This window comes from Miscanthus floridulus, chromosome 1 (assembly GCF_019320115.1).
Source record: "Miscanthus floridulus cultivar M001 chromosome 1, ASM1932011v1, whole genome shotgun sequence".
Lineage (NCBI taxonomy): Eukaryota > Viridiplantae > Streptophyta > Magnoliopsida > Poales > Poaceae > Miscanthus > Miscanthus floridulus.
The window spans coordinates 113170021-113198001 of record NC_089580.1 but is presented as its reverse complement, the minus strand read 5'-3'; the positions used below and the strand labels follow the sequence as shown (position 1 = coordinate 113198001).

At 44.4% G+C, this 27981-nt stretch overlaps 1 protein-coding gene across 1 annotated transcript; it reads right to left on the bottom strand.

Moving 5' to 3' along the window:
* Positions 1 to 30: 30 nt before the first annotated feature.
* On the bottom strand, positions 31 to 27972 carry LOC136539034 (uncharacterized). Its single transcript, XM_066530965.1, has 7 exons — positions 27650 to 27972; positions 27505 to 27536; positions 8209 to 8306; positions 4877 to 4959; positions 909 to 986; positions 729 to 824; positions 31 to 486 (listed from the first exon to the last, which is right to left on the bottom strand). Exons 1-7 carry the CDS (start codon positions 27746 to 27748, stop codon positions 223 to 225), a joined length of 750 nt encoding a protein of 249 aa, XP_066387062.1. The 5' UTR covers positions 27749 to 27972; the 3' UTR covers positions 31 to 222.
* Positions 27973 to 27981: the final 9 nt, after the last annotated feature.

Sequence of the window (27981 nt, the reverse complement as noted above, 5' to 3'; positions counted from 1 at the left end):
ATGAGGATTTTTAGCCTTTGAAAATATATATGTTAAAACTTGGATTAATTTAGTGCATGATTCATATACAATTGATAAACAAATGATCAAACGTACACCTCATTCCTCACATTAGAACTCTGGAATGGTTAAATCTGAATTTTTTTTTGGAGACCAATATAATTCTTGTGAAATTAGGAGAGCTTGATTTCAATGTGTACGTGTAACTTGAAATACTGGGCGTCATGTACCGCTATCTACATCAAACCCAGCACCTGTCCATCCTGATTCAGAACTCCCTCTTCCCTTCGGAAGGATCATCACACCACCCCTCCCTCTTGCCAAGTTCGATGGTCTTCTCTTCTTTTCTGACTCTGCAGGTATAGGCCGCTGTTGCATAGCAGGCTCTGTGGCAATATTCTGACGGCCAGATACATCTGCAGGATTTTGTGCAGATGGCTGCTGAGGTACTGAATTCAGAGTAGCGTGCTGTGCAGTATAAACACCCTGATATAATAAGAAATGGTGAGACAAAAAGTAATACGGAGCATACACATACTTAGTTGAGACCAAAACCAACATTTTCTGCCCAGAAAACAACAAAAGAACTAATGTCTACTAATAAACAGGAAATATATAATCAAATAAGACTAGTTCCTGTTAACACTAAAGCAGAAATACTGACAGTAAGAAATAAATAATTTCAAAGATGAAACATCAGATCTTTGGCCTTGGGGCTATTCACTTACTGAAGCATTGATAGAATCCCTGCTAGGATTCAGAGATTCTAAACGTTTCTTCAGCTCCTCTAATCTTGCATATTGGGAAGCAGCACTCTCCTGGACCTAGTTAAACAAAAGAAAAAAGATCTTAAGAACATATGGTGAAATGATGGACATATATTCATAAAAGAAAAATTAAAAGCATACTAGATGGTTCAAATCATCACATAGTTTCTGCTTAGCATCCTCTTCGTCTTTAACAACTTGTGCAGCAACTTCCCAGGCCTAGAATACCAAACGCATAGTAAAAAAATAGCAGACAACATAACTTACGATTGTTAGCGACATGAGAATGAAAGAGAAACACAAGTATTTACAAAGAAAAAATAGGGAAACAGTAGAGGTCTGATCATCTACACGAGACATTACTCCCTCCATCCCGAAATAAGTGTGTACTAGCATTTAAAATCTGTCCTACAAAACAAATACACTTTTAGATCATGGACAGGTACCTTCAGTAAGCTTTACTACTTTCTCCATATCCAAAGTATAATTATTACGCATCAATGCTCTTTATCCTAGTGATGGATGTGCTGAGCCACATGATTTCAAAAGCCGGAGAGAACAACTTGCTGCAGCGCCTATCTTCCAGAGCTTTGCAACACCGAATCTCCATTTGTCCTTTGCCTCCGGCTGCTTGCCACTGATATTAATCCTTCTCTTGACATCCTCAATTTATTTGGCCAAGCTTCGGGTCAGAAAACAAATGTGCAGAAAAGTAATGTGTTCCCCATACAGTGTTCAGAGAATGACATGGCATTTATTCAGGATCATCTGCCTTGCGAGCTCTTGGATTTTCCTTGTAAATACCTTAGAGTCCCGCTTTCTTTGAGGAAATTGACAAAGGCCCAGCTGCAGCCCTTTATTGATAGCATTGCCGCAGGTGCTGGATGGAAGGCCGACCTGTTAACTAAAAGAAAGGTGGTATATACTGGTGCAGCATGTACATCTACGGTGGTCTATATTGTTATGGACATTGATCTTCCTCCCTGGGCCATCAAGGCTATTGACAGATTAAGAAGAGGATTTTTGCGTAGAGGAAGGAAAGAGGCCAAGGGTGGCCACTGCCTAGTGGCGTGGACCAAAGTGTGTCTCCCCAAAGAGCTTGGTGGTCTTGGTATTTCTGATCTCCAAAATCTTGGCTGGGCTCTTCAGTTGAGATGGTTGTGGCTGATGAAAATAGATCCTACTCGTCCTTGGACAAATTTTCATGTGCCAGTCCATAAGTGTTTCCAAGCATTCTTCTCTATTACTGTGGTTTCAGAGATTGGTTATGGGGCTGCAACTTTGTTTTGGACTGACAGGTGGATTTGCGGCCAGAGCATAGCTGATCTTGCCCCTCAAGTCTTGGCATTAGTTTCCAAAAGGACAAGGAACAAGAGAACAGTTCTGGAAGCTTTAGCTGACCATACCTGGGTTAGGGATATTCTGGGCACCTTATCTGCCCTGCTGAATTTTTCACACAGTATTTCACCCTTTGGGTTCTCATCTCACAAGTCGTACTACAACCAGAGCCAGAGGTGGAAGACACCCACGTTTGGAGGTTCTATGGTGATGGGCATTATTCACCAAAATCCGCCTCTATGAAAGCCTGTTTCTTGGTACGGTAATCTTCGATCCTTATGAGAGGATTTGGAAAATTTGGCCGCCTGGGAAATGTCTTTTTTCATGTGGCTAGTGGTCCGTGAAAGGTATTGGACAGCTGATCAATTGGCACGGAGGGGGCTTCCTCACCCTTCCTATTGCCCCCTTTGTGACCAAGAGGTGGAAAATATTAACCACTTGCTGTCAACACATGCCTTCACACGAGAATTTTGGTTTTTCCTTCTGTGCCGAGTCGGCTTACAGTCTCACTCTCCTATCTGATGAGATCTCCTTTGATGATTGGTGGGACAGAAGCTCAAGGAGGGAGATCTCCTTGGGTGATTGGTGGAACAGCAGCTCAAAGAGGGTACCTGATCACTTAAGAAAGTGTTTCAATTCCATCATCCTCTTAGGGGGCTGGACATTGTGGAATCCTCATAATCCTTGTGTGTTTGATGGTGAACCTCATAACCTAGCTAGAGCACTTTTGCTTGCTAGTGGGGAGCGTCATTTTGGGGTTTTGCTGGGGGCAAGAGGCATCAATCACCCCCTTGCCCAGGGGCTGATTGTGGAAGTGGTCGTGTCCAACTCTTGTTAAGGGCGCGACTGTTTACCATCCTAGTGGGTTGTGTCGTGCATGTGTAAGGTTTCTTGTATGGGTTCTTGAGCCATTTTCTTCTTAATATAATGATACACAGCTCTCCTGCATGTTCGACAGAGATAATAACTGTTGATAGGGATATATACGTAATTTCTAAGTAGCATTGATCTCCCCAAAACATCCCAGAAGTGCGTTCATTTTGGGACGGAGGGAGTATATAGGATATAGAAATGGAAAAACAAATATGGAGACATGAGCATAAAGACACTTTATCCCCATTATTTGGCAATTATTCTTATGCCATTCTTACGGAGTATCAATTACATGTCACTAATATTTTGGATTATCAGAGTCAATGAAAGTGGGCTAGAATGGCAAATCATGCACCATTCATATCATAAGGATGGCAAATTATGCAGTGTTTTCACAGGCATCTATTATCTAGATTAAAAGAAACTAAGAAAGAGTCCATGTCATTTCAGGTAACCAAACAAACTGAAAGAATTTGTTAAAAGCGTCAATCCACTTTAGAAAAACATCTATCATGTTCGAGAAAGAAAAACATCTACCATCTATTTAATGGACTGAATGATAACAGTTTAAAAGAAAGAGTCCATGAGATTTCAGATAACCAAACTTGGTAAAAGCACCAATCCAGTTTAAGAAAGAAAAGTTGTCCCCAAACCAATCTATGTAAAGGAAAAATAAGTATTAATTCGATCACAAAAAGAAACAGTGTGTCCAAAAACAATCTACATAAAAAAATTTTGGCAAGAAATAAATTAGCGAATAGACTTGCTAAAAAATAGAATATAGGGAGTCCTGCAGCTATCTGCACAAAAAGGAAGATAAACATCTGATATCAATACGATACGATTATAAACAATATATGAAACAGTGTGTTCCAAAATCATTTTTCTCAAAACAAATTGGCAAATAGGGAGTCCCAATCCTATTTGGAAAAATAGAAGACAAATATCTGGCCATGGAAAAATACAATCTGATCTGCAAAAGACGGAGAAAATAGGACCTAAGACGTATCCTCAAAGCCATAACACATAGCAAACTAAAAAGGAAACTTTAGATGCCTGGCTACAGACTTTAGATTTCTTCGGCTACAAAATCCTATTTTAGAGGAGCCAACCTTTGATGTTGCATGTATGCATCAATTTGTTATTGTAGGACTGGGAGAGAAAGATATAGATCAAGGAGATGATTTAGTTTTTATTAAATAAGCACCCAAAACTAAATAGCTCTCCTTAAAAATTATATACTAGACCATGAAATCGCATGGGTTAGCAATTTTTATCGAACATGCAGGGGAACTGCGCAACTGCGCATCATTTTATTAAGAAAGGAGTCCAGCTGACTCATATCCCTAATAATCAATCTAATATCTTTGTGCCTAATCTTACAATTAGGCTTTGCCTTAAAGTGCCATTTCACCAAAGGACTCTAGCCCAAGTGGTTAGGGAATTCCAGTGGCACCCCTCAAGTCCTAAGTTCGACTCCCCGTGGGAGCGAATTTCAGGCTGGAGGTAAAAAAAATCCCCTCGCCTGTCCCCATAAGCCAAAGCGCAGAAAGGCCCGGCCCGGTTCTCATAGGGCAACGGATTCCGCTGCGTTAGGATGGGGGCGGGGGTTCGGGGGTTTTCTCAATCTGTGTGAGAAGATCATCCTTCTTATAAAATGCCCGGGGGCTGTCATACCCCCGCAGGTCGAGTTTTTTTTTTTTAAGTGCCATTTCAGCAATGAGAAATTAACCTATATCCTTGGAAAGAAATCTGCACATTTATTACATTCAAAACATGGTTAAGTTGTAAATAGAAATGGTAAAGAACAGAGTCTTTATGATACTAAGTCAATTGCATCAAATAACACAAAAATAATTAAAATCATTAATATCAAAGCTCAAGTATAAATATCCAACCTTTTTTGCCTGTTCCTCTTTCACCTTAGCTAAACGTATTTTCTCTGTTGATATTTCAATCTTCTTCCTCAGGTGCTCAAGTGCTGGACAATAAGAACATAAAAAAAGCAGGAACAAGTAAGAAGATGAGACTGCTCTCTGTCTGTAAGAGAAGGTTACAAGTATACAGATTACAGAGTACGGGCCAACAGGGCCATAAGCCCTACATGGACCAGAAAAGGAGAAGACTATATGTGTCTATATACATTGACAAATCTCCCCCCCCCCCCCCCCCCCCCCCATTCCCCTCTTCAAACTAAAGGTGGCTGAGAAGAATCTGATTCAAACAAATTTAGTTTGAGTATATGAAATTGATGTTGAATATGTGATCTAAGCACACATTGTTTTTTTGTGAACAGGTCAACTGAAGGTGATGATGAGAATAGGAAAAACTGAAGGTGATGACGAGAATAGGAAAAACTGCATAATTTATAGAATGATTTGGGAGGTTCTACCACTTTATGACATCAGTGGTTTTCTAGGTTCTATTAGTTGGATACACTTCAGTTCAAAAGACATACAAATTACCATCTAGAGCTCAAATTCTTCTGTTTAAGTTCTAAAGATACTATGGCTACTGCTTTGCTTCTCAAAAATATGTATTGATTAGCATATACAGCTTTACCTTCAGTTATTAAGTTAAAAAAGATATATCAGTTGCTTTATAGTTTTTTGCTGTATTTGCTTGCAAACTGTGAGCAGACATGTGATGTATGCATGATGAACGCCAGGTATGTTTAACTGCATTTGGCAGTTTTGGGTTGCCGTACGTGCCCCATACTGGGAGGAACCTGTATGACAGTTTAATCCTGCACCTGCCTCTCGAGCGAGGAGTCCGATTAGTATTGGACTGCCAAGGTCTGCTAGGTTGTGCACGCATTTCTGGCAAACATGTAGTTGGTTGGATTGTGTTGGATGGATTTGGACTTGGGTGGAGTCGAATTGGACATTTCTATTAACGATAATGCTACGCGTCTTACGTCCGACGCGAGCACAAATCGCAGAACGCTCCTGCAGGCCCACCGTCCACGCCCACGCGTCCCCACCTGCCTTGCCACCCACACATCTATCCTCTTCCTCCCCACAGCACTCATCCCGTTCACCCCCCTCTCCTTTCTCCACGGCGGCCCTCTCTCTGCGGCGGCGCTCGCAGATGCCTCATTGGCTTGCCCCTCGCAGCTCCCTCCCCACGCCGCGCTGCCTCGTCGCCATCCGCGGCGGCGCTCACAGCTGCCTCCCGCAAGCCGCACAGCCTCGTCGTCACCTGCGGCCATCCCTCCTCGGAGCGAGCTTGCCAACGTCGGGGATGCGGTCCTCCCTACTCAACGCCGCCCATGCCCCTGCTTAGCCACTCCCCCCACCCCCTCGCACGCCCGCCTACCGCCGCTCTTCCTCTATTGCTTCACCGACGCCGCCGCCCAGGCCCCTCGCCCACCGCTGCCATCGTGGGCGACCTGATTCTTCCGCTCAAGATGGATGTCATAACAGTAAAGTCCAGATGTTTTGTGTATTTATTTCATTTGTTTCAATTGTTCCTTTCTCTTGTTGCAGATTTTGTTCAATTTTCTGGGATTTCTATTCTGATTTTTGCTTGCCCCTCTCTATATGATTTTGTGATGTTTCAATGTTTGATTTTGCATGTTGCAATGGTTGATTTGAGATGTTAAGGTGGGAATTGGTGTTGCCATGGGGGTATCCTTCTTCCTCGCTGGCTGACTTCATGAAGGCAATGCTTTCATGTTGCAGTAGCATTGTTCTGATGTTGCAACAAGTAGTATTTCTTTGTTGCATTAGTCTTTTTTCATTGTTGCGTGAGTTATTATCGGATGTTTCAATAGTTGAATTGCAAAGTCTCCCTCTTACAGGAAAAAAGGGATTTCGATCGGATGTTGCATGAAACATCTCCATTTGTTCCGGCAGGAATTCGTTTTTCTTAGAATCTCATGGGATCAGATGATGTTATTCTTATCATATATTTCTCATTGTTGCAAACGATAACTTATGATGTTTCATCTCGCATTGCTCCATGTTGCAACGGATCGTCCGATGGAAAATTTCCCATCAAACGTTCGGGCGATGGAGCGCGGTGGGGATGGGGCGCGGAGGGCAACAGGGCGCGCAGGGGATGGCGGCGCAGCAGGGGACGGGCCGCCACGAGTGGCGCAGGCAGGCGCTCCTGTTCTGTTACGTGGGCAGGGATAGCCGGATAGGTGCACTCGTTTCTCTGTTGAATCGTTACGTGGGCAGGGATAACAGATGAATCTGACGGCTCCTATTCCTCCAATCGGATGGCCCCGAGCTGCGTCCGGAAGTGTCCTGGTGCCAGACGTCCGGGCGCTAGTCGTCCCGTTCTATTAATTATGAGGACTGGACTGGACTGGACAGGGCGTTGGTTTAGTTGGACTTCTGCTGGATTCCTATGTTTGGATTTTGGATGTGCATCCATTCTCAGGTCTAGTGAGAGTGAGTAGTGATCACCTGTGCAGTGCTGCTGGCAGCTGCCAACAAGCAGCATTTTGAGGGAGAAAGCCCATTCCCTGTAATTTCGACCAGTAAGCTTCACATCCAGGACAGGTAAACCAAACGAAACTGGTGCAGAACTGGGTGATGGCACAACACCACCAGAAGAAGTTGCCGGGCCATGGAAGAAGCTGGCAATGGATAGCAGACCGGCACAGCAACACAAGCAGCACAGCAGCACGGGCACCCCCTTCAGCAGGTGCTGGGTGGGATGGAATGGAAGAAGGAAAGAGGGAGGAGACCCGCACACACTTCAACCGGGGACGCGGAGGATGCAGAACCGCACTGGGGTGCCGCCTCAACCAGCGACACAGAGGATAGGCGTGGCCCCCAGCCACCGCGATGGGTGGAGAAAGAAGAGCCTGCGCATGGCACAAGGGAGGGCAACGCCGCATTAGAAGTCAGGGAGGGTAGCAGGCTCACCGGAGAGGAGAGGCAACATTCTGCGGTGAGGCATGAGAGCTACGGCGGCTGGAATTGGTTGGCTCTGTTACCATGTTAGAGAAGAATGACTTGTCTATAATTACACTCATTCTAGGTTACAAGTATACAGAATAAAGATTATGGGCCAAAAGGGCCATAAGGCCTACATGGGCCACAAAAGGAGAAGACTATATATGCCTATATACATTAACACTCTCTATATAAATTATCATAGTAGGTGAATCAAAGGTACTGAAGATAAGAATGTTCTGTGTATAGAAGGTGAACTATATGTGCTAATTCCCCTCAAAAAAATATATATATGTGCTATTGGAAAACATGTTACATACCTGCTTTCTTTGGTCCAGCTGTCAGTTTCATTTCTAAAGTAAGACTCTCTAACTCCTTTTCTACATCACGAATTTTGGAATAGTTCTCCTGAATGTATCTGAGAAATAGAGAAATTATAAATGAGTTAAACTCATGGTGAATTGATGATACACCACATAAGTTTAAACTTATTAAAGAAAGAAAGATGAATACGGGCATATACATCGGTCAATATTCTACAGTTACCAGTTCCTGATTTCAAAAAATAAATGTGCCCCAGAATTTGTTACAATGTCAAGAAACATAACCATGTGACCCTGGCTGCAACAAAGATGCAGCTCTGAAGACTGATGTCTCAAATTCCAATGTTCCAAGACCCAAGTAAGCTCTCTAGGAAAGCACAACTGAATAGAGAAATACACAAAGACACAGTAAGAGATTGTACAGAAGCAATTTGGGCATTAGCCTATATAATGAGTAAAGTCCATGGCCAGTCCATAAACTTGTCACGGTGTATCAAGTTGGACCAGGAACTCGAAGAATAGATTTTTAAGCCCATAATCACTGTTCGGCTCTCACTGTCATACAAACAGGTGGCGACGTGTGCGACATGCATACATGGCCTTGCCACCGTGGAGCATATATGTGGAAAGGGCACACCAAGCTCGTTGTAAAAATAGCAAGTACTTGTTCTTCCCCGGGTCTCTCATTCTTGGTCAATCCCAACACTTTGACTTCATCGTCCCGTGGGGTGACAGAGAGGAGTGGTGATCAGTGGCTTGCAGACCTGTCGGTGAAAGAAGAGTATGGAGGGAATCAATCAAAGCTGGAGCAGTCCACCATTGACACTTGGAAGGATGGTGGCGAGATTGTGAGGGAAAAAGGAACCTGTGCCCATGTATGGTGAGTTCATCTTTGCCCTTGCCGTGTTAATTCCTATGGTTTTTAGTCAAATTAGAGTTATAGGTGTTGGTTGGGCTAGGAAATCTTGATTTTGGCATCTATGGTGGTGGAATTTGGTCAATCTTCTTCGAATTATTAGGGTTTTGGCACCATGATAATGTAGGTCCTTGTAGAGAGGAAATCGTAGTTGACATTCACCATGGAGGATTTTTTGTTAGTTTCTCAGGTCTTTTATGGTTGAGAAAACTGACTACTTTGATTGGATTAATTCAGATGCTTGGATGCCTCTGTGCTTTGAGGACTTCACCCAGCAGCTAGGATATGGGAGTAACCCAAGCATGAAGGTTTATTGGTTACCAGGGAAGGCGCTAGGAAGTAGTTTGAAGGTTGCTTCTGATCATGATACCAATATTATGGTCTCTGTTCTTGAAAATTTTAATAATTTGGTAGCTTATTTTGATCATGAGGACAATATTGCATGTATTGACTAGGATGCCATAGTTGCCAATCCAGTATCTGAGTGCCCTAAGGTGATTAGCCTCAAGAAAGTGCATTACGCGAACAGGAAACCTGGTGAGAAGTTGCCTGTGTTTTACACTAGTTTGAAGAACACAAAATTTGAGCAATTCGTTGCAGGCAAGGCAAAGAAACAGGCCCAAAAGTGGCGAAGGGAGCTGATGAGGATTCTGTAGACATTGACAATGAGATAGATGATAGAGATGATGATTTGTTGGAGGGCAATATGGATATACCTGTAGAAGAGCTCAAAGGGGACAGTGAAGCCAAAGGAAGCAAAAGGCATCTGAAACAAGCAGACCGGTACGAGCATATGATGAAGATGAGATAGATGATAAAGGTTGTACTTCCTGAATCAGATACGGAAGCGGAAGCGGAAGGTAGGCTTAGGTCAGGGAAGATATGAATATTGAACAATGTTTTCAAGTCGTCCGATTAATCGCGATTAATCGTCCTAATCAGTCCCTGGTGCTCGATTAGGAGGTTCGAATCGATTAGCTCGACTAGAAAGCTAGTCGTCCGACTAGTCGACGACTAATCACGATTAGTCGTCTGACTAGACCATGGAAGACCAGGGTGGTTGCTCTGTTTTTTTGGGCTTGTTCAACCGGGCCTATATATGGCCTATTGGGCTTCCAATTTGGCCTGTTAGGGTTAGAATAGACACAAAAAACAGGAGGCACGCAGGCACACGTGACCGACTGCGCCTCTAGTCTCCCCCGTACGCCTCCAGTCTCCCCCGTGCGCCTCCCGTCTTCCCCGTGCGCCTCCAATCTCCCCCGCGCGCGACCGCGCGCGATTTCTCCCTCCCGCGCGCGATTCCCTGTCTCTGGTAAGCTGTGTAGCCGGCGGCGCCCTCTGCCAGGTCAAGTGGTCGTTGTTCTTTGTGATGAGCTCCTCCAACGACGGTATGTGCCTTTCCCCTCTCCATCTTCTTCCCTCCTCCCCCATCCCTCACTCTGCAGCCTCTCTGGATCTCGGCTAAACTGCTAGGTTGCTTGCATTGATGCTGTCCCTCTGCTATTCTCTGGCTCTCCATCGTCCATCCTAAGAAGTTGTTCTTCTGCAGATGTGGACCGACGATGTGCAAATGTGGAAGTGTACATGCCTCCGCCTGACCTTGAAGATATTCCTTCCCTAATTGAGAGGGCTAATAGCAAAACTACCTCTAGATCTTGCTGCCCAAGCTGTTGACAAAAAGAGAAAGGCAAGATCTCAAGACCCAGGATGGAAGTATGGGTGGTGGCTAGATCCTTCCAAGGACTTTGTGCAGTGCATATTTTGCAGGAAGGTAGTCCCAGCCGAAATATGCAGATTCAAGCAGCACCTTGCTGGGGGGTATGGAGATGCAATAAAATGTCCTAATCCTCCAGCAATAGTTAAGGAGATAGCTGTTTACCTGAAAAAGAGTTCAAGGACTATTCTTGTGGAGGTACCTGTAGAAGATGAAGACGAACAAGATGCTACTGGTGCAGAAGAACCTGCAGTTGTACCAGTACCAAGTTCTGGAACAAAAGTTAAGCAAGCCAAGAAGAACATTGCTCAGGCTGCCATCACTTATTTCACTGATTCTGCTGCAGCAAAACCAGCAACTCAAAAACAGTCCAGGTTAGTGAGTTCCATGCTTTGCAAGTCACCAGAAGTAGTTGCAGAGAGGCATAAATCCAAGCAAAGTCAACCTACACCAGTGCACAAAGAAAAATAAGGAGGCCAAAGTAATTGTTGATGATCATGTTGCCGATTTCTTTTGAGAATCGCATTCCATTGTACGTCATTAATTCAAGAAAGCTGGGAAGTTTTGCTTGAGTCAATTGGACAATATGGTCCTAGGTACCGCTCACCATCATATCATGATGTTAGGACTCCGCTGCTTGAAAGAGCTGTGAACAGAACAGCGGAGTTGAGGATGAAGCATGAGGAGGCTTGAAAGGAATATGGTTGCACCATAATGTCCGATGGGTGGACTGACACAAGCCACCGCCATCTCATCAATTTCCTTGCTAACAGTCCAGCAGGGACTTTCTTTCTAGGGTCTGTTGATGCTTCAAGTGAGATAGCAAATGCGAATATGTTGGCTGACTTGTTGGAGAAGCAAATTAATAAGGTTGGGAAGAAACACATGGTGCAGATTGTCACTGACAATGGAGCCAACTTCAAGGCAGCAGGGAGGCTTTTAATGGAGAGGATCCCGCATCTATTTTGGACACCATGTGCAGCCCATTGCTTGGATTTGTTGTTGGAGGATATTGGGAAGATTAAGGAATTCCACACTTGCATCAACATGGCACAGAAGGTGACCAGATTCATGTACAAGCATGGGAGGGTTCTAGATCTAATGCGAAATAAGATTGGAGGAGATCTAGTGAGGCCAGCTGTAACTCGCTTTGCCACTTCATTTCTCACATTGGCAAGCCTGCATAAGAACAGGAGTGGATTGAGGAATTTAGTGGTTAGTGATGAATGACATGCTACCAGTTTCTCTACCACTCAAGAAGGCCGACAAGTTGAGAACATTATCCTTTCAATGCCATTTTGGAATAAAGTGGAATTATGCCTAAGAGCTTCACAACCACTCTTGTAGCTCTAAGGATAGCAAATGGAGATGAGACACCAATAGCTCCTGAGATTATGACAGCCATGGATGTCGCAAAGGCCACAATCAAGGATTCTTTGCAACGCAAACCACATTTACTCAAAGAGGTACTAAAATACTATGACAACAGATGGGAAAACCAAATGGAGCAGCAGCTGTATGGAGCAGCCCTATACTTGAATCCAAGCAAGTTCTTTGCCCTAAAGGAAAAGGATAAGAGACAAGTAGGAAGGCTGAGAATCATGTTTAATCAAGTTATGTGGAAGATGGTGACTGATGATGAGGAGCAGAACAAGATAAGCAAGTAGACAGAAGACTATGAGAGGGCTGAACGCGAATCCTTCTCACAGCCAGGAGCAATAAGAGACAGAGATAGAAAAAATCCTAGCAAGTTCTCTAATAACTATTTCCTTCCCTTTTTCTAAAAGCAATCAGCAATGAACTAATAATGGAATTCTATGTTTGAAATGGAATTATGGAAATTACAGTGCTTTGGTGGGGTGCATATGGTGGCCTCACATATGAGCTCCAATGTTTAGCAAAAAGGATTGTTAGCCTTTGTTGTGCTGCATCTGGATGCGAGCGTAGTTGGAGTGAATTTTCTGTTGTAAGTGCTAGTGTACTACTGATGAATAATTAAGTATGGTAGTAAACTAGTAATATTGATATGTGATTCTGCATTATATTTTGTGTAGGTCCATACAAAAAAGAGAAACCGATTAGAGCACCAAAGGTTAAATAAGTTGGTATATGTTAGTTACAACCGTAAGATGGAAAATAGATTTAAAAAAATTAGAGAGCTGGGTTCCAAAGGAAAGATATGCAATCCACTCTTGCTTGATGAATTTCATTGGGAAAATGAATGGGTCAATGAAAATTGTGAACCAGAACCAGTTCAGGAAGGTGGTGGCGATGCTATGACTTGGGCTGTTGTGGATGAGGCTATTGGTGCAACTCAGGGTCTAGAGGGACGTAACTTGCCTAGGGCTAACTTGCCTAGGGCTGTTGCTACTCGTGCTGCTGTTGCCGACCCTGTGAGGCGTACTTATGCTAGGAACAGGAAGCGTCCAAGGAACACAGTGACTCAAGATATTGATGAAGTTGATGATGAAGACCAAGATCAGCATGTAGATTCAGCGATAGCAATGGAGGAGGATGAAGAATCTGCACCAACTGAAACTGGAGATGGACCAACTAGAGACGGAGATGGAGGTTTCACTTTTAATGTTGATTTGCTTAATTAGATGGCTAGTTGTCTACTTTTGTTGGACTGTTAAATGTCAATGTTTGTGACTCTGTGTTGAACACTTTAGCAGTTTAGCTTATGTGTACTGAACTTGAACACTTTAGCTTATGTGCACTGAACTTGTTTGCTAAATGCTAGTTATTTGCTACAGCAGCAGTGCTTGCTAATGCAGTAGTGCTGCTGTTGAGCTGTGTCAAGATCAAGACTACATTAGTGTTGCTAATTATGGTCTTCTTTGGTATTTTAGGCTTCCAGCAGCAAGTCAGCAAAGAAATGGAGTTTGGGACAAGAATATGAACCTCTGCACATGGCAGAAAAGAGAAGAAAACAACTCCCACAAGTAAGTCACCAGCTAAACACTAATGTAGTCTTGATGCTTGCTTTATTGTGTATACTATATAGTATATATAGGTATATATATAGTAGGTATATGTATCCTGATATATAGGACGACCAGGGGCCGACTAGGTTCGACTAATTGGCCTGGTCGACGACTAATCGCGATTAGTCTTCTGGTCGGTCCCATGGTGACTAGGTTCGACTGCACAACTTGAAAACATTGATATTGAATAGTCCAACTTTCTCTATTGGACTTGTGTTTCCATCTGAAAAGCATAGAAATGCTATTATTGACTATAGTGTGAGAAACAGGGTTGACAACTTGAGATCAAGCTGCCCAAGAATGACAAAGACCAGGTTCAGGTTTAACTGTGCAGAGGGCTGCTCATGGAACCTGCATGCTATGCAGCATGGATAGGGATACGCATATGGTATGGGCGGATACAAATACGCGGATATAACATTTTTCTAAAGAAAATGACATGCAGGTACATTTTAGTATTTTTTTAATAAATAAATAATAAAGATTTTTTTATAAATTCTAAAAGCAGTAACACACTAGCAGGAACTTGAAATTGCCTTGGATTCTTGCCATTGTGCTGTTCTGCTCATTTCATCCATAAATCCACACTTCCATTTAGCCAGCACTCCAACAGCTAGGTATACCAAGCATCCCCATCCAATCTTCCAAACTTGCAAAATCCAAGTGAGAACATATAAGCGCTTACTGCAGAAGTAGAACTTGTCAAATCATGGGAGGATTCAACTAAAGGCCAGTTTGGATCCTATTAGGGTTATAATAGTCAGCTGAAATCATCTGATTGTGATCCAAACAGGTTGGATTATAGGATGAATTATTATAATCAAAACACCAGAATACAAGAATCATGGACTAGGACTGTTCACTTGAACTTATCAGCCTAGCTTATCAGCCATGGAACAGTGTTTTTCTCTCACACCAAATCAGCTTCAGCCGGCTTATCAGCCACCGAAACCATCAGCCGAACAGCAAGCACTTAATGACCAACGTACCCTTTCACCAGATCCGTCCACTCCTAATAAATAATGGCCAATACTAAAGGGTTGGATATGGATAGGTATTGTCACTTCAACAATAATCCACCACAAATAATCCAAGGATCCAAACACTCCTGATTATTATAATCAGAATCCAGATTATAATAATCAAATGAATAATCCAGATTACAATAATCGTCCTATGATCCAAACAGGGCCTAAGTACATCACTTTTAACTTGGACAGTGAGGCTTCAGGCTTGGAGGAGATGAGTACCACTGATTCGATTCCTTTCCACTGTCAATTCCAGTTCCAGTCGAGATTAATTCAACATTGCTTCAAGCAAAGAGTATAGTTTAATTTGACATGGGGAACAGGGGAGGAAGAGGCTACATGAGAGGAGAGGATACAGGGAAGAAATAACCGCTAACTCATCACTGGCTTGCTGCCAACTTATCACTGGCAGGGTGGTGAAGCTCGTCGCAGCGCTGTGTACGAGAGGCATCTGCAAATGGGCGTCGTACACCTTGCGAGTGGCGTGTGTCGCCACAGCTGCTGCTTGCTGGAGCATGCCATCAGCACTGCATCTCCTCGCAGGGAGGGACAGGTAGGCGAGCAGGAAACTGAGTGAGCGGTGGTGGTGTGCTTGTGGTGTCTGCTGGTTCGCCAGTGCGTGGTGCACATTTGAGTCGAGGGTTTGGGCAACACAAGGAAGCATGTGTTGATAGTGCTATATAGTAGGCCTACTGGACTCAATACAGTCTCCACTCACGTATAAAAAATTCTCTGATTTATTTTTTTCCGCATACTCCATGCTGTATCCCACACATATCCGTGGATACATATCCAATACAGGGTATGAGGTTGACCTTACGTATCCATGCAAGACAGCCTATATGCTTCCATGGATAGCAAGGTAAAGTGCTTTGTGGTGAAGACATATTATGGGGTATACAAATGCCAGAAAGAGTGGGTACCGAGGAGATGCACTTCTAATTAGCTGGCTGCTAAATACATTGACTCCTTCAGAACTAATGATGAGTATAGCCAGCTAGTTCAAAAAGTTTAGAACTTGACACCCTCCAAGAGCAAGTTGGCAAGAGCTAGAAGACCGAACTTGAAGGCTGTACATGGAGATGATGTGCGGCTGTACAACTTTGGGACTATGGTCATGAGCTAAGGCATAAGGAGAAGTAATCCTGAGAGCTCATTGTACATTAATCTTGCTGGCAACCTTTTCAGTTCCTGCTACATGTCTATTGATGACTGCAAGAGGGGTTTTTTGACTGGTTCTAAGCCCATAATCTGCCATCATTGGTGCCATATTAAGACCAAGTATTGAGGCCAGCTTTTGACAGTTGTGGGTATGGATCCAAATGACTATCTTATCGCTATGGCCATTGTTGAGGTAGAAGTACAACAACAACAACAACAAAGCCTTTAAGTCCCAAACAAGTTGGGGTAGGCTAGAGTTAAAACCCAGCAAAAGCAATCAAGGTTCAGGCACGTGAATAGCTCTTTTCCAAGCACTCCTATCTAAGGTTAAGTCTTTGGGTATATTCCATCATTTCAAGTCTCCTTTTATTGCCTCTACCCAAGTCAACTTCGGTCTTCCTCTACCTCTCTTCACGTTACTATCCTGGCTTAGGATTCCACTACGCACCGGTGCCTCTGGAGGTCTCTGTTGGACATGTCCAAACCATCTCAACCGGTGTTGGACAAGCTTTTCTTCAACTGGTGCTACCCCTAATCTATCACGTATATCATCGTTCCGAACTCGATCCCTTCTTGTATGACCGCACATCCAACGCAACATACGGATTTCCGCGACACTTATCTGTTGAACATGTCGTCTTTTCGTAGGCCAACATTCTGCACCATACAACATAGCAGGTCTAATCGTCGTCCTATAAAACTTGCCTTTTAGCTTCTGTGGTACCTTTTTGTCACATAGGACACCAGATGCTTGGCACCACTTCATCCACCCTGCTTTGATTCTATGGCTAACATCTTCATCAATATCCCCGTCTCTCTGTACATTGATCCTAAATATCGAAAAGTACCCTTTCTAGGCACTACTTGACCTTCCAAACTAATATCTTCCTCCTCCCGAGTAGTAGTGCCGAAGTCACATCTCATATACTCAGTTTTAGTTCTACTGAGTCTAAAACCTTTGGACTCCAAAGTCTTCCGCCATAATTTCAGTTTCTGATTCACTCATGCTCAGCTTTCATCAACTAGCACTGCATCGTCCGCGAAAAGCATACACCAAGGGATGTCCCCTTGTATGTCTCTTGTGACCTCATCCATCACTAAGGCAAACAGATAATGACTCAAAGCTGACCTTTGATGTAGTCCTATTCTAATCGGGAAGTCATCCGTGTCTCCATCACTTGTTTGAACACTAGTCACTACATTGTTGTACATGTCCTTAATGAGCCCGACGTGCTTCGTTGGGACTTTATGTTTGTCCAAAGACCACCACATAACATTCCTTGGTATTTTATCATAAACCTTCTCCAAGTCAATAAAAATCATGTGTAGGTCCTTCTTCTTCTCCCTATATTACTCCATAACTTGTCTTATTAAGAAAATGGCTTCCATGGATGACCTTCCGAGCATGAAACCAAATTGGTTTATAGAGACCCGCGTTATTGCTCTCAAACGATGCTCAATAACTCTCTCCCATAGCTTCATAGTATGGCTCATTAACTTAATTCCCCGGTAATTAGTACAACTTTGAATATCCCCTTTATTCTTGTAGATCAGTACCAATATACTTCTCCTCCACTCGTCAAGCATCTTGTTCGATCGAAAAATATGGTTAAACAGCTTGGTTAGCCATACTATAGCTATGTCATCGAGGCATCTCCACACCTCGATTGGGATATCATCCGGTCCCATCGCCTCACCTCCTTTCATCCTTTTCAACGCCTCTCTGACCTCAGATTCTTGGATTCTCCACACAAAGCGCCTATTGGTGTCATCAAAAGAATCATCCACCTGAAAGGTTGTGTCTGTATGCTCACCATTGAACAATTTGTCAAAATACTCTTGCCATCGATGTCGGATCTCATTCTCCTTCACCAAGAGATGCTCCCTTTCATCCTTAATGCACTTGACTTGGTTGAAGTCCCTTATCTTTCTCTTACGAACCCTAGCCATCCTATAAATGTCTTTCTCTCCTTTCTTCGTACTCAAATGTTGGTAAAGATCCTCGTACGCTCTACCCTTTGCCACACGTACAGCTCGCTTTACAGTCTTCTTTGTCACCTTGTACTTCTCTATGTTGTCCACACTCCTGTCATGGTACAAGCGTCTATAGCATTCTTTCTTCTCCTTAATAGCCCTTTGGACATCCTCGTTCCACCACCAAGTATCTTTAGCCTCGCCTCCACTTCCTTTGGTTACTCCACACACCTCTGGGGACACCTTCCGAATGTTGGTTACCATCTTCTCCTACATGTTGTTTATGTCATCTTCTTCCTTCCAATAGCCCTCTTTGATAACCCTTTTCCTGAATACCTCTGACGTCTCCCCTTTCAGTTTCCACCACTTTGTTCTTTCAATCTTAGCTTGTTTATCCCTACGGAAATGCACCTGAAAACGAAAGTCTGCCACCAAAAGCTTATGTTGAGAAACAACACTCCCCTGGTATCATCTTGCAACCCAAGCATGCTCGTTTGTCCTTTCTTCTTGCGAGAACAAAGTCAATCTAACTGTGTTGTCCGCTTATGTTTGTTAAGTGTATATCAAGGCCCATCCTATAGGCCCATATAGCCCATGTGGCTCTCTATATATATATGGCCATCTCCACTAATTGAGACATCTTCTGTCATTTCTAAGGTTAGTTACATGGTACCAGAGCCATGGATTAGGGCTGGGATTAGAGCTAATCAATTTTTTTTAATCCCCCCACGATCCAATCCCTATCAGGCCGCCGTCGCGGTTGTCTCCCCCAGGCCGCCGTCGTGGTCTATCGCTCCGCGCCGTCCGCGCAGCCCTTCGCCACCCGTGCGACCGTCGCCGCACCGTACCTGCGCGCCCGTCCGCCTGCGACGTTCGCGCCCGTGCACGGTGCGCCCGTGAAGTCCCGCGGCCGTTCGCCCGCGAAGTTCGCGCGGTCCGCACGGTCGTCCGCCTCTTCAGCGCACTCGTCCGCGTCCCACATCGTCCGATCTCCTCCGGATCGCACAGCAGAGGAAACAGAGGACTTCTGCTTCTGCAACGGTGGTGACTGATCCCTGCTTTAGTCTCCCTGTTTGTTCGCTGTCAGTCTCCCTGTTGGTTAGCGGTCAGTATCCTTTCTAACCATGTCAACATCACAGATCAATGCCATTGTTATCAACATCACTTTAGATGGTCAGAACTATCCAGAGTGGGCTTTTTGTGTTGAGACTGCATTAAGGGGTGTTGGTTTTTATTTTCATCTGACTGATGATCCGCCTGCTCGTAACCCTGATGGTAGTAATGCTGCTGCTATTAAAACCTAGGAAATCAATGATGGAAAAGTGATGGCAGCCATAGTCAATAGTGTTAAGCAAACTATGATCATGAATCTTCGTAAGTTTAAAAGAGCGAAGCCCATGTGGTCTTATTTGAAGCAATGATATGTTCAAGATAGTGGTGCTCTTCAGCATACTCTTATGCAACAACTTCATGTCATTGAACAGAAAGATATGTCCATTGATGAGTACTACTCCGCTTTTGATCGTTTGATGGGTTCTTTGATCTCCATGGTACCTCAATGCACAGCTACAGAGAATTGTACAGCACTTACTTTCATTGAGCAGTTCCTTACATACAGATTTGTTATGGGAGTTCGGGCAGAATATGATTCCATTCGCACTCGATTGCTTCACAATTCCTCTAATCTCACTATGGCATAGGCCTTGGCTGATTTACTTGCAGAAGAAACACGTCTTCAGTCCCTGTCTGCTTCTTCTGTGTCTGTGCCTCATAGTGTGTTGGCAGCCTCGCAGAGGTCTGGTGCACCAAAAGGCACCTCTTCAGAGCCTTGCAAGCATTGTGGCAGGACTGGTCATCCTCCAGAAAATTGTTTTGTCCAGCACCCACAGAAATTGGCTGAGTTTCGTGCCCGTCGTGCTGCCCGTGGTCGTGGTACGGGCTCCACTTCTAGAGGTTCAGTCTCTATTGCTACAGCCTCACCTGTCAGTGCTTCCTCGACGTCTTGAGTTCTTGATTTAGGCGCTTCTTTCCATGTGACATCTGATCAGTCCCACTTGGTTGCTTGCAAGTCAGTCACGGATGGTGCTTCTGTTCAGACTGCCGATGGTACATCCTGTCACATCACTCACCAGGGTTCTCTTTGCAATTCTCATTTTTCTATACCTGATGTTTCTCTTGTACCTCAGTTGAACATGAATCTTCTATCAGTAGGCCAAATTACTGATCAAAATTGCTTTGTTGGATTTGATGACTCATCTTGTTTCAATCAGGATCGTCGAAGCGGGACTGGCCATCGCCGTAAAGGTGCTCCTAGCCTCTACGTTTTGGACACCTTGCGCCTTCCTTCTTCAGCCACATCCACGTCTCGTGTGTCATCTGCTGCATCTTCATCCACCTCGTCCTTCGCCAAGTGGCATCACCGTCTTGGTCATTTATGTGGGTCCCGTTTGTCAACATTAATAAATAAAGGTTGTCTAGGTCATGCATCTGTCGAGTCTAGTTTCCATTGTAAAGGTTGCAAGCTTGGAAAGCAGCTTCCATATTCATCTAGTGTTTCACATTCTGCTAGGCCTTTTGATCTTATTCATTCAGATGTATGGGGTCCCGCACCTTTTGCTACAAAGGGTGGTCATAAATATTATGTTATTTTCATTGATGATCATTCCCGTTATACTTGGATTTATTTCATGAAACATCGCTCTCAACTGTGCTCTATTTATCAATCCTTTGCGCGCATGGTTCACACTCAGTTCTCTACTCCTATCAGAGTTTTTCGTTCTGACTCTGGTGGTGAGTATTTATCTGATATTTTCCGCCGTTGTTTTACCTCCGAGGGCACCCTTGCTCAGCTCTCTTGTCCTGGCGCACATGCTCAAAATGCTGTTGCTGAACGCAAACACCGCCATCTCATAGAAACTGCCAGAACACTTCTCATTTCCTCATTTGTTCCATCACATTTCTGGGGCGAAGCTATTTCTATTGCTGTCTATCTCATCAATAGACAGCCCTCATCCAAACTGTTTGGCAAATGTCCTGGTGAAGTACTTTTTGGTACTCCTCCAAACTATGATCATCTCCGAGTCTTCGGATGTACATGCTATGTTTTGCTTCCCCCTCGTGAGCGGACCAAGTTGGCCGCTCAATCTGTTGAGTGTGTCTTTCTGGGGTATAGTCCTGAGCATAAGGGTTATCGGTGTTATGATCCTACCTCTCGTCGTATACGTATCTCCCGTGATGTGAATTTTGTTGAGGATCGCCCTTTCTTTTACAACCCATCTACTAAACCTTCATATTCCCCCACTGAGTCCACCTCCTTTCTTTGTTTTCCTACTAATTCATCTGGAGGTGATGTTCCTGCACCATCCTCCTCCATTCCACCTCATGTGATATCTACACATGAGAGTCCTCCACCTCCACCTCCATCTAAACCACCCATTAAACATGTCTTCACTCGTCGTCCCAAAGGTCCCACTGCTCCATCTACCTCTACCACCCTGGCCAGTCCTGACGATCCCGTTGCTGATGTTTCTAATGTTGCTAATGAGTCACAAGCTTTATCTGATGAGTTACAGGTTGGTCCAAGATATAATCTTCGGGACCGCAGTACTATTGGGCCTGCTGACAAATACGGTTTTCCATCTGTGAATGCTGTTGTTGATGAACCCTCCACGTATCGAGAAGCTTCCAGCATCCCTGAATGGCAGCTTGCAATGTGTGAGGAGCTTGCTGCCCTTGATCGTCAAGGGACCTAGGATCTTGTTCCATTACCATCACATGCAGTGCCAATCACATCTAAGTGGGTGTTCAAGATTAAGAGAAAATTTGATGGTTCTATAGAGAGATATAAAGCTAGACTTGTTGCAAGAGGTTTTCAGCAGGCTCAAGGCCGTGATTATGATGAGACATTTGCACCCGTTGCTCATATGACTACCGTTCGTACTCTGATTGCAGTGGCTGCCACTTCAAACTGGGCTATCTCTCAGATGGATGTTAAGAATGCTTTTCTTCATGGTGCCTTGAATGAAGAAGTTTACATGCAGCCACCTCCAGGTGTTGATGCTCCCTTAGGATATGTTTGTCGTCTTCGTCGTGCCCTATATGGTCTCAAACAGGCTCCTCGTGCTTGGTTTGAGAGATTTGTTTCTGTGATACGAGCTGCTGGTTTTTCAGCTAGTGCTCATGATCCTGCTCTATTTATTCACCTCTCTCCACGTGGGCGTACTTTGCTCCTTCTATATGTTGATGACATTTTAATTACTGGAGATGATGTGGAACATATTTCCCATGTGAAGAAGCAACTTGGTGTGCAATTTCAAATGTCTGATTTGGGTCCTCTTAGTTATTTCTTGGGCATTGAGATTTCACATTCTGCCAATGGCTATTACCTCTCTCGGTCAAAATACATACATGACCTTATTGTTCGTTCGGGCATTACTGATAATCGCACGGCTGCCACACCTATGGATATGCACTTGCAACTTCGTGCTACTGATGGAACGCCTCTTCAGGATCCTTCTCGCTATCGGCATCTTGTGGGCGGCCTTGTTTATCTTACTGTTACTCGACTTGACATTGCTCATGCTGTTCACATTCTAAGTCAGTTTGTGAGTGCTCCTACTTCTGTTCATTTTGGCCATTTGCTGCGTGTGCTACGTTATTTAAGGGGGACATCATCTCGATGCTTGTTTTATGCTTGCGATAGTCCACTTCAGCTTCATGCTTATTCAGACTCCACTTGGGCAAGTGACCCCATGGATCGCCGCTCTATCACAGGCTATTGCATTCTTCTTGGTTCTTCTCCTCTTGCATGAAAGTCCAAGAAACAAGCTGCTGTCTCTCGCTCTAGTACCGAAGCAGAACTTCGAGCACTGGCTACTACCACTGCAGAGATTGTATGGCTTCGATGGTTACTCGCTGATTTTGGTATATCTTGTGATGCACCCACACCTCTTTTGTACGATAACACTGGAGCCATACAAATTGCCAATGACCCTGTCAAACATGAGCTTACTAAGCATATTGGTGTTGATGCCTTTTTCACTCGTTCTCACTGTCATCAAAAGACAATTGATCTTCAGTATGTACCCTCTGAGCTGCAACTGGCTGATTTTTTCACGAAAGCCCAAACTCGAGAGCAACATCGGCTTCATTTGATCAAACTCAATGCTTCAGATCCTCCGCTTCCACCTTGAGTTTGAAGGGGGGTGTTAAGTGTATATCAAGGCTCATCCTATAGGCCCATATAGCCCATGTGGCTCTCTATATATATATGGCCATCTCCACTAATTGAGACATCTTCTGTCATTTCTAAGGTTAGTTACAATGTTGAGGTAGAAGTAGAACCGTAAAAACACTTGCTTCGTGGAAATGGTTTCTTTGAAACCCGTAAGGATTATCTGTATATAGAGAACACCTACCCCTGGACATGATGACTGGTAAGCAAAAGGTACGATTTACTGACTTGGGTTTTGTTGTTGTTTAAGTTGTGTGATGAAGCAACCTTTTCAGATGATACCAAGAAGCTGGTAGCAAATACACAGGCTCAACTACAAGAGGCTGCACAAGCTGCAACTGCAACTCTGTTCGACAAGTTACTGAACCAAATGTATACTGTATGTTTGTAGAAGTAATGCTACTAGAACTCATATATGAATCAAAACTGCATATCAGGATTAGCAAATAAACACAAATTGAGAATAGATGTCCATAAGGAGCTGCTAATTTTACATGAAATCATATATTGGACAATAGCCTGTTACAGAGAACCTTAGGATTAACGGTCCTTCAATGCCCCCATTTTGATTTTTTGCATAATCGACTTCATGGTAATGGCAGTTATAGCACTTAGTATTTTGAACAGTTCAACATGTTAATTAATTCCCAATCTGACTCCTCACTCCTTTACTGTACTCACACTATATTGTGGACTTCTACAACAACAACAATAAAGCCTTTAAATCCCAAACAAGTTGGGGTAGGCTAGAGTTGAAACCCAGCAGAAGCAATCAAGGTTCAGGCACGTGAATAACTGTCTTCCAAACACTCCTATCTAAGGCTAAGTCTTTGGGTATATTCCATCCTTTCAAGTCTCCTTTTATTGCCTCTACCCAAGTCAACTTCGGTCTTTCTCTGCCTCTCTTCACGTTACTATCCTGGCTTAGGATTCCACTACGCACCGGTGCCTCTAGAGGTCTCCGTTGAACATGTCCAAACCATCTCAACCGGTGTTGGACAAGCTTTTCTTCAACTGGTGCTACCCCTAATCTATCACGTATATCATCGTTCCGAACTCGATCCCTTCTTGTATGACCGCAAATCCAACGCAACATACGCATTTCCGCAACACTTATCTGTTCAACATGTCGTCTTTTCGTAGGCCAACATTCTACACCATACAACATAACAGGTCTAATCACCGTCCTATAAAACTTGCCTTTTAGCTTCTGTGGTACCCTTTTGTCACATAGGACACCAGATGCTTGCCGCCACTTCATCCACCCTGCTTTGATTCCATGGCTAACATCTTCATCAATATCCCCGTCTCTCTGTAGCATTGATCCTAAATATCGAAAGGTATTCTTCCTAGGCACTACTTGACCTTCCAAACTAATATCTTCCTCTTCCCGAGTGGTAGTGCCGAAGTCACATCTCATATACTCAGTTTTAGTTCTACTGAGTCTAAAACTTTGGACTCTAAAGTCTCCCGCCATAACTCCAGTTCCTGATTCACTCTTGTCCGGCTTTCATCAACTAGCACTACATCGTCTGCGAAAAGCATACACCAAGGAATGTCCCCTTGTATGTCCCTTGTGACCTCATCCATCACAAGGCAAACAAATAAGGGCTCAAAGCTGACCCTTGATGTAGTTCTATCCTAATCGGGAAGTCATCCGTGTCTCCATCACTTGTTCGAACTCTAGTCACAACATTATTGTACATGTACTTAATAAGTCCGACGTACTTCGTTGGGACTTTATGTTTGTCCAATGCCCACCACATAACATTCCTTGGTATTTTATCATAAGCCTTCTCCATGTCAATAAAAAACATGTATAGGTCTTTCTTCTTCTCCCTATATCGCTCCATAACTTGTCTTATTAAGAAAATGACTTCCATGGTTGACCTTCTGGGTATGAAACCAAATTGGTTCATAGAGACCCGCGTTATTGCTCGCTTGAGAGCAATAACGCGGGTCGGTTTGAGGAGCATATGCTTCTGATTTATCTGATTATCTCTTATTTGTGTGATATAATTGGTCACATCAGGAGAAAATAATTCAACAGAGGCTTGTGCACTTGGATTAGTTCATCTTATATACCTACATAGATGGAGACCACTACAATCTTTTATTGTTATAAGGCTTCCACCAGAATGAGCCACGTTGCCCAAGAAGTTTAGACCATCTGATTTATTCATTTGGCTTAATCTTTTATTGATTGCGTTAATTAATTCCTATTGTAACAGGAATGCCACTAATGCCCTTGACGCAGTTTCCCCAATCACCATGTCCCTTCATTTAACCCTCTTTGCTCAAACAATTTCATCGTCCACTAAACAAGTCATTCCCCACTACCACAAATTCTAATTCCTTCTCTCACTATCCCATGTCATCAACACAGTGTCAAGGGAGCTGAACAGTCGATTGATACATTCATATACCCCCCTTCGAAAGCCGCAGATGAGCAGTCAAGGCACCAACTGGTGGCAGCTACCATGATCCAGAGGCATCCACCCCAAGCCTTCTCTAGCAGTAAGGCCCAATATACAGGTGCCCCAAGTGTTGCACTATTTCATGCCTATAATGCTACATATGTGTGATTCTGTCCCTACTCCCATCATTTTATTTATCGCCACAAATACCATGGTAGGTGGACATATCTGCAGGCCACAAATTTCAGTCTGAGATCCATAATTCCATTCCTGGGCACTATGTGTTCGATACTCTTCTTAATGCATCAATTCAGTTGCGCCATGCAAAGTTTTGAAAATCGACGATTACGTCTCGCCTAGGCGCGCCTAGTCGCTAGGCTATGGCCTGGCGCCTGGACTAGGGGGGTAATCGCCCCTCTAGGCGGGCGGAGCGACTAGGCGGAGCTAGGCGGCGACTCGGCGGCGCCCAGGAGCCCTAGGCGGCGCGGAATCGAGCTAGGCGGGCGACGCGGGCCATCGCGCGCGAAAGAATGGCTCCGTGGGCGAGCGTGCGCGCAGAGCTCCAGGCGCGGGAAAAAGCCGCGTGTTGCTGCGCTGGAGAAGGATAAGGGGGGGAAGGGGAGAGAAAGTCGTACTCGCCTCGACCTCGATCTCCGCCGGGAAGCAGGTCCCGTCGGCTGCGCTGCTCGCCTGGAAGCAGATCCCGCCGGCGAGCCTCCTCCCCGCCTGGCAAGACCCGCCGGCGACGCTGTTCCCCGCCGGTCTCCTTCCTCCTCGACGAGCTCGTCCCCGCGGGTCGTGCTCCTCCTCGCCGGTCTCTTCGTCTTCGTCGCCAGAAGCTCCTCCCCGCCGGTCTCCTCCCAAGGTCTGTATGTCCTCCTCCCCTGCTCCTCTGTTTCCTTCCCCTGCTTTGTCTGTTTGCAAACATATACAGCCGGTCTCCTCTGTTTCCTTCCCCTGCTTTGTCTGTTTGCAAACATATCAGCTGCTGAAATGCTGATAATGGATGGGAGAAGGCCCAGACCGCAGATAAGTACCTAACTTGCTATTTCCTATTTTTTGTATCACTTGTATTGATGCCCAATTGCATCTAAAAGTGTTGTCCACTTCTATTGCAGCAGTGCTGCAGGAAATTCAGTGATCAGTAGTGTATCAACTGCAACTAAAGACAAAGGACCTAAGGTATGTCTACTGGTCCTTCCCTATTTTTTATCTAAATTATTCATGATTTGTGCTATAAATGTATATATTATATATTGATATATAAATATAAATTGGCAAAACGCCTAGCATCGCCTAGGCTAGCCTAGGCTGGACTAGTCGCTAGGCTAAGGGTCATCGCCTAGATTTCGCCTAGCGCCTTGCAAAACTTTGGCGCCATGCTAGAATTAAGGTCCTGGTATTGTTGATGTAATTGCAGGTTCTATTATTTACAAAAGCACCGTTGACTAACCTTTCTAATGTAGTTCAAATGCAAGGTAAAGGTATCTAAATGTTTAGATACGATTTAGAAGGGAGTGTAAAACTATCAGTTATATCCTCTAATTTTCTCATGATCATTATTTCTCATGCAGTCATGCTTCCTATGTACCGAATTCAAGTCACCATTTTTCTTTCTTTAATCTGGTTTCACATGACTGTGTATCAGTATTATTTAACACAAAAATCTTAGAAATTTCTGCAGCAACACGCAGATATCACCCGGTTCCTCTTGATACTGCTGCAAATTTAACTCGTGTACGGTGTACACCCATCGATTTGCAAATGCTCAAGATGTCTGTCCACATAAATGAAAGGGGCTGACGTAGATCCACGATTTTGGACAACAGAATCTAAAATTAGGGGAACAGAGTAATGGCTTACTTCTTCAGCTGCAGCTGCTCCTCCAAAATGACCTGCCAACAAGCCACCCGACTAGTAAGAAGCCCGAAACCCAACAAACACTGAACCATTGATGAACCAAGAACGCGTCTAAGGAGGAAGGGAGGGGGTGTGCCGGGATGCGGACCTTCTCGGTGTAGGCGATTACGGGAGAGTCTCGAGCGAGGCCGTCAGGGCCGATCTCCGGCATCAAGGCCGCCGGATATGACGGCGGCGGCGCCGCCATTTCGCTGGATCTCCTGTGTACCCGTTTAAACTTTTTCGCTTTATTTCTTTTCCTCGCTTGGATGCCGTCGCCGCGACTCGCGCGCGAGTTGCGGCCACGCCAGGTCACTTGGACGGAGGCACGCACGGCGGCCACGCCTTGGATGCCGCCGCCACCGCTCCTGCGAGAAGACGAGAGAGGGACTTGCCGCCACCGCTCCCGCGCCTTGGTGGGCCTTGGATGTTCGTGTTATC

Bases quoted from the DNA above. Each gene is read 5' to 3' on its own strand.
- LOC136539034 (XM_066530965.1), bottom strand. From the start codon at position 27,748: ATGGCGGCGCCGCCGCCGTCATATCCGGCGGCCTTGATGCCGGAGATC. The intron at 27,537-27,649 runs GTCCGCATCCCG...GCTTGTTGGCAG, and splicing joins TAATCGCCTACACCGAGAAG to GTCATTTTGGAGGAGCAGCT. The intron at 825-908 runs GTATGCTTTTAA...TTGTTTAACTAG, and splicing joins GTGATGATTTGAACCATCTA to GTCCAGGAGAGTGCTGCTTC.